This window comes from Nesoenas mayeri (genome assembly GCF_963082525.1).
Source record: "Nesoenas mayeri genome assembly, chromosome: 1".
Taxonomy (NCBI): domain Eukaryota; kingdom Metazoa; phylum Chordata; class Aves; order Columbiformes; family Columbidae; genus Nesoenas; species Nesoenas mayeri.
Window position 1 is genome coordinate 45515539 of NC_137541.1, and position 16245 is coordinate 45531783.

General features: G+C 38.4%; 1 protein-coding gene across 2 annotated transcripts in view; it reads right to left on the reverse strand.

Annotated features, from left to right (window-relative positions):
- The window catches only part of VEZT (vezatin, adherens junctions transmembrane protein), a 57999-nt gene that overhangs the window by 39590 nt on the left and 2164 nt on the right, over window positions 1–16245 (reverse strand). For both annotated transcript variants that reach the window (XM_080352534.1, XM_080352533.1), the window contains exon 2: window positions 3272–3406. In XM_080352534.1, the coding sequence (XP_080208660.1) occupies window positions 3272–3406 (135 nt within the window). The remainder of the gene's footprint in view (window positions 1–3271; window positions 3407–16245) is intronic.

The following is a 16245-nucleotide window of genomic DNA, read 5'->3' on the forward strand; positions in this document are numbered from 1 at the left end:
GTCTAGACAGAGATGAGACAATGTGAATGTCATCCCAGTATTTGTCAGAAATGGATGGCCCATTTTCGCACGCCCACTCCCTTCATGTTGCAAGGCAAACCTTGATGAATTATGGCTACATCTGACACAATGCTGGAGGACTTGCTCCCAACACAATAAAACTAAGTGTAAAATGCTTGAGGTGGAGGGAGAGGGAAAAATAGAATAATTGAGGCCTTTAAAAGCAGTGTATCTTAATGCTTTTGAGGTTCTTAACCCCATAGCACTTTTGTATTAAACTTAGTGGAAATTATGTACAACACAGCATCACACTGCTTTACTGACGCTCATAAAAGTAAATATGTAAAACAAAGTAATGCAGCTAACAAGCAACAGTCCATGCATTACTTCATAGTAATGAACAGATAATCAGCCAATTAAATATATCACTCTAATTTTCAATTAACAGTGGTTTAATTAAAGTCTTCCTGCACTAAACCAGAACACGTATCTTCAATTCAAATGTACCACAAAACTGCCAATAGCTTTAAAGGGAAGATATATTTTCAGGTGGTTTCCTAAGGATTACAGTGAGTGCCAGCTGACAATTCTGAAAAGCAGGGGTAGTGGATCTAATATTTCCAAGAATACTTTTAAAGGTAGTTGAAATTAAAATACAAAATATTACGAGTTAATCCCGGAATTAAATTCAGCCTTGCCTTGCGACTAGTGATAGAAGCAATCGTTATTACAAATGCAATAGCTAGCCACAGCAACAGTAACTAGAAATCAATTTATTCATTAAATTTAAAATAATCCTGCATTAGAGAAACCAGTCAAGGAAGCATGGCGACACTGCAAGCATCGCTTGCAAGCATCCCCACCCCCGTAGTTAATCTCTTTCAAGGGCTCACAAATCCTCCGCACATGAGACTGGAGTTCTATATGAAGCTCCTTTGCAATTTTTTTCTACAGGATTGCTGAACTCTTAGAAAAGCTGTAAACTCTACAAGAGAACATCTGAACCGCACTAAACTTAGGGATTCTTATTATAGGATGACTATTTTTTACAGGCTCTGTCTAATCCATGTGCTGGGCACGCAGTGGTACTTACTGGTCTATTCAATGGATATGAACCCTGTATCTTATCTACGTGGTCACCTCTGATCAGAAAGTGGGGTAGGAGAGAAGTGAGACATGGCACACAAGTTTATAAACCTCAGAAACTGGGGATTGAGGCTGTGAAGCAAAAAGCGCAGTGTACCTGCCCAACAGGTAAACATCAACTATCCATGATGAAAGACTCCAAGAGGACTGAATACCAAAGCAAAATGTTTCATGTTTTATTACCCTGTCTTTTCAAACAGACTAATGAGAGTGTGAGGAAATTTATATAGTCTATACAGAGAGTGGTTGAAATGAATATCGCTATATGAAAAAGAGGAGCCTACCAACACTTCTTTGAATACTGCCACATGAATAAGCTTCACAGTGCGACTTCTAAGCTTCAGCTTCAAAGACTGTGCATGTCAGTCTTTGAGAGTTCACCATACTACTGTAAACATTACTGTGCTGGTTTGACTGAAAATGAGTTAATTTTCTTGGTGCAGTTAGAAACGTTTCTTTTTCATAGCTAGCGCAGTCATTATTTGGACTTAGTTTGAGAACAGGAGATAACACCCCCGCACAGAGCGAATGTTTTTAATTGCTCTGGTCTGAGAGCCAAGGACATTCTGAGTGCTCTGCCCACAGGTGTGAGGCAGCGAGGAAGGGGAGCATGGATGGGGCAGAGCTTGACTGACATCCAGATTGAACAATAAGAGTATTCCATCCCATCAGCGTAATGCTCATTATTTCAGGAGAGTTGGGTCCTTCCTGTTGGCTCTTCCGCTATCTCACTTCTCTCTTCGCTCTTTTTTGTCGGAGCTGGGGGAGCTTTTGGTGCAGGACATTTAGTCCAGCTTTTGCTGTTTTGCAGAGGCCTCTGAGCCTTTCTGCTTTTTTCCTCTTTTTTCGCTGTTGCGGACTGGGTGCTGCTTCCTGGGACTGGCTGCTCTGTGTGGATGGAGTTCATGAGGAATTGCCTTGAGTATTTTTTATTTCTATTATATATATACATATATTTACTAGTAGTTTATTAGTATTTTGTTATTTTATTAAACTGTGTTTATCTCAATCCAAGTTTCTCCTTTCCCTTTTGATTCTCTCCCCTACTGGGAGAAAGCGGCTATCATGGTTGTACTGCTAGCTCAGGTTAAACCACGACACAACCCATGAATGCTTGCTTTGGGTTCTTACCGCTGAGGTGCTGCCCACATCAGCCTGCAGTGGCCAGGACAGAGAAATCTGCACAGAGGCCTCTTTTTCTTCCTGGCTTAGCACATAGCTGGAGCATGTCCACTGAAAACTGAGCTCTCCACTGTGGAAGTGAAAGAGGTGGGCAGAAAATGACTGCTGTTTGCACGCTCCACCTAGGTGCTAAGGAGAAGACAGACTGACTACTGAATTTTCAATAAATTTGCTGCCTTAGAAGTTTCCTCACCCACACTATAGCTCCTCATCTGAGTCACATGGCCCATACACTACCAATAAAAGTAAACTACCATTTATTTTTAATGAGGAAAATAAAAAATGTGTATGCCATAGTAGATGTTAAATGGCAAAATTCTCAATTGTAATACCAAAATGTATTTTAAAAATCCACAAGACTTTACTTAGAACAACAGAGAAATAAGAAATCTGAGCTAATCCCTGTCAGCTGTTACTGTTAGAAAATTGGCATAACCTAAGCACAGTTCTACTATCTTGTTCAGATTGGATACTGTATTTATACTTTCCAGAAATCCCCTTTCTTTACATGTTTTGTCACAGAGTAAGTGATATTTAGTAACTGAATGCCTAAGAAGGGCTGGGAACTATAAATATTCTGTTCCAGAAAATTACAGGTTTTGTTCCCAGAATGTAACGCTAAGCTAACATAATAATAGCCAGCAAATAAGATAATTTACAACACTCAAAAAATTCACTATCAAAGCCTCTTTGCTTCTCTAGCTTACATAAGGGCAAAGAAACACTTCAGGCTATGCTGGCAAACCATGTATTTCCAAACACATTTGCAGACAAGGTATGACAACTGGTTGGGGTTCTTTGTTTGTTTTCTTTTTTTTTGGGGGGGGGGGGCGGGGTTTAAATACAGTAAGAGATTGATCTTTATCCTCTTTGATTTTCCCTGTTTGTGAAGTAATGGTTCTATTTTGAGAAGATAAATACTCAAGAACAGGAGAGCGCTCACTTTCTGGGCAGCGTGCACAGTCCGCTCTTTTTGGATTTCCGCTGCTGCACATTGCTCTGCCTTCTGCGACACAGATGAACATACTTCAAAATCTGTGTGTCCCAAATCCTGCAGATATTGGTAGAGAGGGGAATTCTGAAAGAGAGTTAAAAAAGAAAAATGAGGAAAAAAAACCCCACAATGTTAAAAATCATTCCATGTTTCCCACAAAACGCAACTGTGAATAAAGCCACCACATAACCAGCAATGAAGGGACTGGAAGCAGCCCTGCAGAGAAGGAATTGAGGATAGTGGTAGATGAAAAATCAGACATGACCCGGCAACATATGCTTGCAGCCCAGAAAGCCAATACTGGACTTTATAAAAAGAAGTGTGACCAGCAGGTCAAGGGAGGTGATTCTCGCCATCCGCTCTTCCCTTATGAGACCCCACCTGCAGTACTGCATTCAGCTCCAGGGCCCCCAACATAAGAAGGACTTCTTGGAGGGAAGCCAGAGGAGGCCACAAAGATGATCAGAGGGCTGCAACACCTCTCCTGTGAAGACAGGCTGAGAGAGTTGGGGTTGTTCAGCCTGGAGAAGGCTCTGGGGAGACCTTATGGCAGCCTTCTAGTACCTAAAGGGGACCTACAAGAAAGCAGGAGGGGCACTTTTTACAAGGGAATGTAGTGATAGGACAAGGGGTAATAGCTTTAAACTGAACGAGGGTAGATTTAGATGAGCTATAAGGAAGAAATTCTTCACTATGAGAGTAGTGAGACACTGGAACAGGCTGCCCAGAGAAGCTGTGGATGCTCCATCCCTGGAGACATTCCAGGCCAGGCTGGACAGGGCTCTGAGCAACCTGATCTAGTTGAAGATGTCCCTGTTCATTGCAGGGGGTTGGACTAGATGAGCTTCGAAGGTCTCTTCCAACCCAAACCATTCTGTGACTCTACACAACATGAAAAAACCCCAACAGTTAGTAGCAATGAAGTCAAAATTTTGCTTTAATTATCTCCCTTAAGTTTTATCCTGACCATAATGAAAGAGGCTGGAAGAGAGTCAACATACAAAACTATATGATAAGAAATGAGCACGCAACCAATCAACTTTTCCCATAGCAATTTTTTTTCTAGGTTACCCGATAGGGTTCTTTAGATTATAACTGACATGTTTTCAATAAATAAACTATGTATTTGGTAACATCTTTTAAAATATTATTGTGTGACTCTGGAAGACTTAATGATGCTGTTTTCCTAAAGTTTATAAAAACTGCATAGATTATACTTCGAACTGCTTCTACTGAAACAAACTTTAAAACCAGAGCATGTTTCAAACTTCAGTAAATTAAGCCTCAGCGTAACCTGATTAGATACCTACAGAGGGTTTTACTGAAATGGAAAAACAAATAAGAAATGTAGGGATGGTACTGGCACTTCTGGCAAAAGGATATCGCAGTTATTTAAACAAACAAACCAACCCACAAACTTTTTAAGCTGCTGGCTACTAATTTACAAAAAGTCCTTAATTAAATTCCTTAGAGAAAGTATGGAATTCTGACTGCCAGAGCGTGGGTTTTTACATGTTTAGATATTTATCTATATAGACTTGTGAAATTTCTTGTTGTCATCTGCCTCAGATATTTAGATTTACTTAATTCTTATTTTTCTGTTTACATGCACATATGTGGCAGTATCTATTTGATTTGATGTAAAGGATATTTATGCTAACTCCAGTTCTACTCAGGACATGTAAAGAGACTTTGTTTTTCAAGAAAAATCTCTCAGAAATCAGTGTTAAATAGCCTAGTTGGTTAGGGATTCATTCTGACCTCTGAAAAATTTTACCAACATCCCACACTAGTATGCGAACACTAGCAAACTGCATAGGAAGAACACAAACCATTTTAAGAATTAGAACATACTACCAATGAGGTAACAAAAATACTGTAAATAAAAAGTAAGAACTTTACAGTAAATAATGTGCAGGCGTGGAGGTCTGCAGAAACAAAAGAACATCTACTACAAATTGTTACATGAACTATTATTAACTTGCTGGTGGCCCATCTCCTACGGTCATGTACCAACATGGCCCAATCTCAAATGATGGCTTGCCATACAATAAAACCTTGATGCAATCATTCACTGTAGCTGAACAAACTAACTTGTTGCCTCTAGGGATTTTTTTTAAACCCTATCACTAAAATGCTATTTTGATCACTCTTACCTATTTAAAGCATGCAAATTCATACGTTTGCATCCTCAGCTTGAGTTACTCACAACAGATTCAGTGTCCAGTCACTACCTGAAACTCAAACATTTGTACCAGCTCAGAGGTAGAGACAATTCCCCTCACTCACAATGACGGTGATTGTGCAAAGTGCTGGGATAGGTTCTAGTGATTCATTTCCTTGGGGGAATTTTTCCAGTGTGACAACTCAATGCTGTCATTTTTCCAAGTACCCTTCCTCCACGGTTGAGTATATTTTCAAATATGTCTAAGTCTAATCCAACAATGTGCTGTTCTGGACTGGCTAGAAAGAAGGTATGTTTCTCTCTACGTAGAACTTTACTGGAATTATTTAATTAAAATGGAAAAGAAATATCATAGACTAGAGTACTTCTCTTATTTAACACACTGTTAAATTTGCTTAATAATTTCAGAACAAAACACAGAATATGAATGGATATGCATAACCTTGTTGTCTTAAAATGCTTTTCACGCAGAGCCAGGCTGGGCACTGCCAGCACATCTGGAACACGAGAGGCTGCAGGGCAGCATGCAGGTTTCAGTCAGAACCAGCCAGAATTTTTCCTACTTAGACCAAGACACATAGATAAACCAGTGGGTGAACAGAGAACATTTTATTCAAAATCGTAGTTTTGATGCTCGCTGCAGGCAGGACTCCAAAGAAATTGTATCTCTTGACAGACCTGTCCATCATCTTGGCCATACTTGTCCAGCATCTTGATCATCATCTTGATCATACTCATCACAAGCAAGGCTAACCATGATTTGACACATGACCATTCTTGTATTTTATTGGTGCTTACCTACATACAGACACCTGGCAAAATAATCCAAATATCCCAAGGCGTTTCTCCACTAGTATCTCAGTGCTTTGGGTTCCACAACAAGAAAATTTTCTAAAAGCTGAGCAAGAAAATTGGTCTAATGCTCTTTAGACTGGTTCCATTTCCTCACAAAAATGGATGACGGAAGGTAGAGAGAAACACAAACAGAGAACCTGTCCACTGAACACAGAGAGAAGTAGCTAAAATCCCGAATGCTACATTTAGTAAGTGAAATACTACACAAATGTAAAAATGCCCAGTCCTTCCCTCTTACTGGGTTTTTGGCAACATCAAAATCTTCCATATAACTGTAATTAGCACATTTTCTACTCTACATAAATGGTAAAAATATACCATCTCTTCAAATGTTAATGAAACTTTAGCCCCTGACTAGGATAAATAATTTTATTACTTCTCGTAATAAAGGTAGAATACAGGCACCTTACTAGGTTTCACATAGATGCCTTCTGATTAACTGTTCAAAGGCTTTTACAAGGTCTCTTTATGGGTAGATTTGCAATTTTTTAATCATTTTATCATCATTATTATTATTTCTACTGCTTGGAACTGGAAATCAGTTTTCTGATTATTGAGTTGATTACCATTTAACTTAAATGTTTGTCACATATTCCTTCAAGTAGGTAAGGGTTCTCTTCTTTCATTTTCTCAGAAAGTATTAAGGCTACAATAATCCTCCTTTAACACATTTCTCTGGCTCCACACGCTTCCTCTTCCCCATTCTTTTCTAAAAGATTATTAGCGGAACTGAAGCACACATTGGAAAACCTCATTTTTTATTAATTTAAACGACAAGAACTATGCTGTGACTAAAATCCCTTATGCTATAAGTAAAACCTCCATTGTCACCTTTTCTAAATCCATTAGCAGCATGTAAGATGTGGGTAAAGAAAGCACTGAATAAAAAGTGGGTTGAGGCCCTTGTGAAATTAGATTGTTAAGAACCTTAATGAACCGATCATAAAATTCTTCCAGCAACAGTGAGTGCACTCAGCTTCATATTTTGCTCAGAAAATGTGAAGATTACGCTCCTCTTCTATTAGAAATATCACTGATGACATACATACATTAGCCCATGCTAAGATAAAACCACGCACTATTTATGTGTTGTATTTAATGTCCTAGATACTGCCCAAATTTAAATGATGCTGACAAGCCTGTCATTTGCAAAGCTGTGTGGTCTGTGTAACTCACTGAGCATGTCTCCAACAGTCCGTAGCAAATTCCTCCCATGACATATGTAAGTAATGGCTAGAAAATCCAGTAAGGGAATTTTTAAAAGTTGAAGGGTAGATTTTATGTATGTGAACATTCACACAAAAGTTCCAGTTTTATTAAAGAATTAGAAAATTATTAATTATGCAACTACACAGAATTGCAGTATGATACGATTAAAATATTCTATATACTGCTTGTTTCAATACAAGAGATAGAAGTAATATACTTAATGCTTACAAATGCTTAATTCTTACAAAGCACCTTCACAAAGCTTCAAAAATAAAAATTAAATCTCATTATGTGTCTGATTTCTTACAAATTATAGCTCTGAATTTCTAGCTTGCACCCTTACCCAAGCCTCTCACTCCTAAATGCCTTCTTTCCCATAAAACAGATTATATTCTTGCACGTGCACTTCTAACCGTGAGAAAAGTTCCTTGGTTTCAACTCATGCTGTCATTCATCAACACTGCCAGGCTCAGCTGTTTTCACCTGCGAATGTCATGATAGTATTAAAAAAATCTGCTTCTTGGTTGGGGAAAATCTGTCTTTTTTCCTCCAAATTTTATTTGCTCAAAATTCATGCATTCCTTTTTTCAACAATCAAACATTAAAATAAAAGTAAATACAAGAGCAACTGATTTTACAAAGTTTGTAAAAACATGTAAAAACTTTCTGCAATTAAAATGTATATATAATTTAGACTTGAGAGAAAGCTTTTATGTTAGAATATCAGGTAAAGCGACAGCAAGGTTGTTTCAGTGGACAGAATGAAATGGAAATTTAAAATACAAAATCTCATCTTCCTATCAATACAACATTGTATTATTCTGGAGGAGACTATTTCCTTGTATTTTTTAATATTTTCAGCCACTCTGAACTTAGATAATAACTATAATAGTTAGTACTACTCATGTTTGACAAGTTCATTTATTTATCTCTAGTTGTCTCTAGTAGAATGACATGGTGATGAATCATTTATGAAGTAGAGAAGAAAAAAAAATTAATAATTCAGCTTATTGTTATCTTACCATCATAGTACCAGTTACTGATGGGAAATACTATCTAAAGCAAGTGAGGATACCAAGCAGGTTTTTTCAGCAATATGCTGTATATATTTCTGAAGTTTCTTCTAAGTTTCTTCTTTTTCTAAGTTACTTTCTGAGACCACCTAGACACAAGAGACAGGCCAGGGAATTTACAGCCAGGACATTTTTTTATTATACTAGTTGTCCAAAATGTGTGCTAGAAACAGAAAACAGCTCCAGGACAGCCAGAACACAAAATGCCATTATTCGTTGGTGCACTTCTTACAGATTAGATGTGGAAAAACCTATTAATAAGTGAAGCAAGGTAGTCTGAAACAGTCAATGTTCTAAGTAGAAATATACTTTCTGAAAATTTTAAGAATTAAGGTTTTCTGGGGACTCAGAAGAGACTGACAACAAATAAACAAATTATCTTTCTATGACTTTTCTAATTCACTAGTCAGGCATACTGCAAAGCCATTCTGTCGTAACTAGACATTTATATTATGGACTAGGTTTATATAAGCTCCTGTTTCCAGAATCAAGAAAGAAAATTCTTTCATCCTCATTCATAACTACTTGATCATATTTATTTTAGATGTATACTAATAAAAATTATTTCACTCCAATATATATATTTAATTATAACTCTCCTTTTCTCATTGTTGAAAATGGTTGAGTCTCATTCTAGACCCAAGATATATCACACAGTTTAAGAACAGTCCACTAAATTAGTTTTGTTCTTTAACCCCTTCTCAATGCTTATTTTAATGCCACTTGCCATATAGCACTGATTTGGTAAAAAAAAGAAAAATCACTTAAACTGAAGATCAAGCATTGTGTTTGCAACTCTAAGCCTACAGTAAAAACAAATACTACAAAATCAAAACCAAGCTAAACACTAAAAGCTATTCAAGCATATATAAGCTTGTGTATTGCTACCTGATGGAAAGGTTGTTAGAGTAAAGAATTTCCTAGCCTCAATAAAGAGCTTACTTTGATAGATATCTACTCAAATACTTACACCTATTGCAGCCTTGCAAGCACAGATATTGCACTTAAATATGTGAGGCATTCTGTGCATATTCTGAGAAAAACCTTTACAATCACAAATTGGATTAAGACACGGTTTGCTTTCACGGTCTTGTTACAATAGCAGCTGAAAATCAAAGCCACACCCAAATTATTTTTGCTGATGCATCATGAAGTAAATGACTCAGGATTTCTCCATTATAGACAGGGGCTTTCCACACCCGATGTTCTTTACTACGATATTTTACTGCCTAGGTAAACCCCTGCTCTAGTTTCCAACCATAGCTAATGCAGCAAATTAACTTTGAAAGTAATATTTAATGACATTGCACAAAATCAGAGGCTTAAAAATCTCTTCTTACACATGGATATGTTTTTCCAAAGCTGAGGTCTCCAACATGCCAAAAAAACTGTGGGAGCTTAAAACACCTCCAAAATAACTACAAGTTATGAATTATCAGTTAAAGAAAAAAAAAAGATGAAACATTTCTACCAGCAACAGCAAAGGCTAAGATACGCTGAACAGGTGGTTAAACTCAGAACAAAATAAACAGTACAGAAATCTTTCCCCCCTCTCTCAGAACACAGCTCGCAAGAAGTTGAGCTAACACTCACAGACAGTGCGATCTTTGTCTCCTGGAAGAGAGCATTCCATTTTTCTCTTCGGTACTGCTCCCATGCACCTGACAGAATCTCGCCTGCCTCCCCGTTTCTTGCCGCCTGTCCCTCCAGGGTGACCCGAGCCGAGGATGAGAAGCAGCCGTCAGTGTAACTGCACCTGTGCCCCTGCACAGTCGCATTTTCCTGACGGCATCAGCGGATGCAGCTTGAAACTTCCCAGGGCTGTGCGATTTCTCCTGACTAATGTGCCTTTCTAACCAGGGGGGAGGGAGATGAGGATGACAGATTGCTAAAGGCTTTTAAAAAGATGCTGCTTGGAAGAATTATTGCGCATCGATCTCATACACAGCCATTAATAAGACTTTCCAAGCAACAGTATTTAAAAGCCTTGGTGATATTCCCCTGGCTGCACCTCCTTCTGTGCTTCGACGAACAGAGAGCCAGGCGCTGACAGGACTAATCTTAGACAATGACTTCAAGGCAGCAAAAGAGTAATTTAAATTTCCTATTCTGCTTTCACTGCCACAGGAGCATAGTCCTTGTCTTCTCAGAACTACTGGAGATCATCTGATTTAGAAGCAGGCTCCAAAAACTACTTTGAAGCCAATAATCTATTACTGTTCCTGGATATTTTCTGATACACAATATATATCTAATTCTGCATGTACTCATGTGTCCCGAAGAGTTAGGAAAGTTTTATAGCCTGTGTGTAGTTCTGTGTCACTGGATCTGTGACAGGGGAAAGCTCTTTCCTTTGCATTTTCAGCAGGTGGTTGGAAAAGTCTTAGAAAGAAATACTACACACTAGATAAAGCCTTGAAACCCACCTGCAATGAGATCCCTGGATTATTTGCCTGTTCAAAAGTGGACCTGCAATTACAGGTGAAAAGCTGAGCAGGACCTTTCTGTCAAGGACAGAGATGAAAAATACTTTAAAAACTGAAAGTAAAAGTGCTAAATGCTACCTTCCCTGGAGGGCAAGGGTAACAGGCCAGCCAGGCTCCATATCTGTGGCTTGGGGTGGGAAGTCACCAATCATGCAGGTCACCGGCCTGAACTGACACAGGAAAACTGCTCTAGTTTATATCAGTTACTAACAACTCACAGATCATACCCTTTGCTTACATTCAAAATCAAATTAATGAAATTAATGTGTCTGACTGGTAAACTAGTGGAGTATTTCTGAATCATCTTGGAAACCTCCTTAAAATACCAGCTCCAAAGAACCAACTTGTTTATTCACTATAAATTATGTTAATTATGACTCCTAATGACAACAGCCATAAGCAAACATCTTTACTGAAGAGCATCCAAGAAACAAAAGAGACAGTCACATTATAAAGACTAAAAGAAAAGTATAGTGAGGCATTTTTTTTAATTCAGGCGTCTCAAGGAGGCTGATTTGTGACTTGAAGTTGTGAGAGCAGTACTGCAGTATTAACCCTCCTGTAGACATGACCCCAGAGTAATTAATACAGAGAAGGACTGAAAAAATTTTGGACCAACAGATCTCAAAACTTACTATGGATCATCATGTACTTTTGTCTTCAAATTTTCTATTAAAAATAAGAAAGGCAATTTGGGTTCACATACCATATGGCCCATACCTGTTCGGATAGTATATTAGCGTTATCCAAAAATGCCTGATGAGTTTACTTGGCCTCCGTAACAACCAGACTGTTCTTTACATAGTTTTAAGCTTGCAATTTATTTTCTCTCTGGTATCACCTGCCTCATAGTCACGCGATGAAAAGGAGTACAGCCTGTCCTTTTCTTCCTCTTAGCAGACTGCTGAGAAGGAAAATATCAAAAAAGCGTGTCCATCGCTAGTCTAGGTGCCGGTACAGTACACTGCAATTTGCAGCAGAGACATCTCCCCAGGCTGCAGTTACATGGTCAATTTAATCTGTCATTACCAGCAGGTGCAGATGAAGGCTGTAGTACCATTTCAGAACACTGATGGTAATATTTATACAGACAAATGGTGAGAAGGAGCAAGTGACTGATCTAATGTAAAAAAAAACCTCCATATTTTTTTTCTTTCTTAGCTAGGTTAGTTTATAGTCTAATCAGTCTCCTGAATAAAGGATCACCCAGAAATCCAGGTGCCAGCAGAAAGGAGAGGATGGGAATACGCTGGACAAGAGGGGTGAAGCCCAAACAGCTCTACTGGCAACAGCCCACACTTCAGGCAGACAAAGCACAGGCTCAGAACCAGCTCATCACAATGAAAAGTAAACTTTAAATACACAGAGCTGTGTATTTAAAACTGGCTTTATTTCATGCCTGTGTATAAAACGAAAGTACTACATCTTTAGTCCACCCAGTATTTGGTGAGAAAAATTCTGTTGAAGGAACACTACTGACACTACCATTGAAGTTGTGTAAATGTTCTTCTGTTGTGTGAATGTTCTTCTTCAGCTGCTTCTTTTTCCTAATTTATAATGTTTGAGACATTATTTTTTAGAATACAACTTTTATAATCCTGATCTTTGACAAAAATAATGTTATTTTGCAAGCCTTAAAGTTGTCAGGTTTTAGAACGAGTGTGACTTAAAAGTTTTGTCACAACAAAAAGTTTCTGAGGTTAAGTTTCCTGGGGTTTTCATTTGTTATTGTTTCATTTTTTAAACAAAATAATTTTAGAACAGTTCAATTTGGGTGGAGAAAGCATTTGTGAAAATAAACGTCACTGAGTGTTTTGATAAAAGCTACATTTGGTTTAAAAGGGTTCAGATGAGGATTTGAACATCTCAATTTAGCGACACACCAGTATTCTAAGCAAAAAATACTGTATTTTAGACATGTTTTACTATTGTAGGCATGCAGAGAACGCATCAGCTAAAGGCTGTTCTGTATATAGCTGTATTATGCTGGGAAATGGTGTTGCCTCTTGCTGGAATCTCTCTGAAATCTTACAGGAATCTGTGTATCAGAATATTATATGTAGGCATCCTTCATATCCCTCAGCACCAAGCAGCATCTTGGCTCACTGCCTAAATACGCAGCAAGTTTTCTTTCTGAACCTGACATTTGAATGCATTATGATGTTGCCCAGCATTTCCTAAGCACTTTTGTCCCACATCCCTCCTAAACAGACTCCACCATTTCTACCTCCTCCCAAAACGGGCCAGACCCACTGTTAGGGAATAAAATTATCTATTTTAGAAGAATTTATTTGAATCCATGCCTGAGCCTCTGCTATGGGCAACTGAGTGAAAAGGAACCTCTTTAACACCCAGTGCCATGTAGTTGCCAGCTCTGCTGAGCCCTGGTGCCTCCTTTCTCTCTCAGGATGGCATGTTGCTGGTAAAGCACTTCTCCCCTGTTTTCAGGACTCATTTTTCACATTAACTTCTTTCACTACAGCAAGATGACAAAGAACCCAGACCATGTCTCTTCAAATTCTGGAAAGGGTAATTCCATTTCTGTGCATATTTTCCCCCAATGATGGGAAGATGACTGCTTGAGCAAGGGCTGGCTATGAAATGAGAGCACCTGTTGTATATTCCAAATCTTGGTTCAGAGACTGTGGGTTCCCATTCTAGGTTCAGTAGAGCCGTGTTCAACATTTTACATAGATACAAAACTTCTGAATTTGAACACGAGATTTTTGACCCTCTTTGTGTTCATCCCCAGTCTGTTTCCTTTTTTAAAATAATAACTCATGAGTTATTAAAGCAATGTCTCAAATGCAGTAAGTTTTATTTCCTTACTAAAATTTTTTAAAAAATTGACAGATATGTCTATAGCAATGAAATTAATTCAGTACTATATTTTACACAATTCTACAGGCCAAGCTTTATATTTCAAATTTTGTGTAAGAAAAGCCCTTGAAAATCTAAGGTGGTGGCAATCTGACATTGTGGGTGTCAATATCTCATTTTTCGTGCTGGTAAAAAGTCTTGCATGGATTAACTTTATTCTGCCAACATAGCATTGAAATAGAAAATAACAGTAGTCAGCTCCAATCCTTCCACCAGAACCACAGAGCTGACCCAGGAAGACTCTATAGGATTAGGTTCCAACAATGACCTGGGTGAACCTGAAGGAAGGAGCAGCTCACATGTGAGGAGAGGCTGAGAACTGAGAATGTTCAGCCTGGAGACAAGAAGGCTCAGGGCCATCTCATCAATATATGTAAATACTCACATCAATGTATGTAAATACATACATGTATGTAAATACCCAGAGGCACGCACAACGAGGATGGAGCCAGGCTCTTTTCAGTGGTGTCCAGTGACAGAACCAGAGGCAATGAGCACAAACTGAAACACAAGAGATTCCCTCTGAACATCAGGAAACATGTTTTCACTGTGATCAAGCATTGGCACAGGTTGCCCAGAGACAATGTGGAGTCTCCATCCTTGGAGATATTCAAAAGCCCACTGGAGATGGTTTTGGGTGACCAGCTCCCTGTAACGCAGCTTGAGCAGGGGGGCTGGACCAGCTATCTCCAGAGATCCTTTGCTACCTCAACCACTCTGTGATTCTGTGTGTATACCTTCAATATCTACCCAAATGTAAAAAGCAAAATTGCACAAGCTCATTAAAATATAGGACAAATGACTTAGCTGGAAGCAGAAATCGTGAGCTGAAAATGCACTCAAAGAGCAGTGTTTGGCTCACCTTCAGTGTTGTGAAAGAATGGGCACAGGAGATCAAAGCTCCAGCAGAAAGAATTTTTAATAAATCTATAAACTCCAAAGTGGAATAAAGCAAACATAGTGCCTACATTTACAAGGAGAAAAAAAAACAATCAGGAATGTGCCAGGCCTACGAATCTGATCAAAAGTCAGCATGCTGCTGTGAATAATTATTCTTGAAAAATTCAAAGACAAAGAAGAAAACAGATGATCATCAAAGAAGATATCACATAGGTTCACCAGAGGTAGATTGTGCCAAACTCACTTGACATCCTTCTTTGACAAGACAGCAAATTTTTCTAGATAAAGGAAATGCAGGAAGTTTACACGGACTTTTGAAACTGTGCCATATCAGTTAAGATGAAAAAGATAGGAAATGAACCAAATATGCAGATGGCAGAGATAACAGTGGGTTACGCCAAATGGAAAGCTATCAGATCTGAAGGTGACTAATAGAGTTCCTAAAAATGAATCTTTGGACAAAGCTTTTGAATTTTTCTCAATTAACTTTATACCAAAAAAGCATGCTAATGAAATTTCCCAATTTCCCAAGTAGCATCATTGTGCAGAAAAGGACTGAAACATCATACAAAAAAACCTAGATGACATGTAGGACCACTTCCTTCCTGATTATCCATGTGTCAGCACACCACTACTGTTTAAAATATTAACCGATATCTTGCTCGCAAGGGCTCCAAGAGCACAGAGAAAACAGCTGTTCACAGGTCTCAATGCTGAAGGCCTCCATGCAACAGTGACCACTGAAGAACAACACAGGAAGTGACATACTGAGGTGCAGATAAATGTAGTTGCTTGCCAGAAACCACAAATAATTAAGAGGGAGAGTTTGGGGCCCCAGAAAACCAAAAAAAAAAAAAAAAAAAACTCAACAAAAAACCAGTAATTAAAAAATAAATATGTTGTAGCACTAACTACCCAAATACTTTTTGGCTTCTTGCTAATTCCCATCTCTGGCTCATCTATGTGGAGGATGTTAATAATTCTCTTTGGAGCCCTCATTTTACAATAGCATGAACCCCGCTGAGCACTTCTGAAGATAATTTTTATAGGTATTTCAAGGTATGCATTATTATGAGGGTATCTCACCCAGCTCTGTACCTCAACCAATCAATCAACCAAATAAATCGGTATTTTGCCTACTGTTGTTTATCTGATATTATAGTTGTACCCTAGTATATGAAAGATATGTTACTATGTCACTCAGTGTACTCTAAGCGTGCACACAGATGCTTGATACAATAATGTATCAAAGAGCCTTTACTAGCGATGGAAGTCCATTCCCAAGTGCATATGCACATGCTGGGAGATCTTTTACTCCCTATGAAGCAGAACATT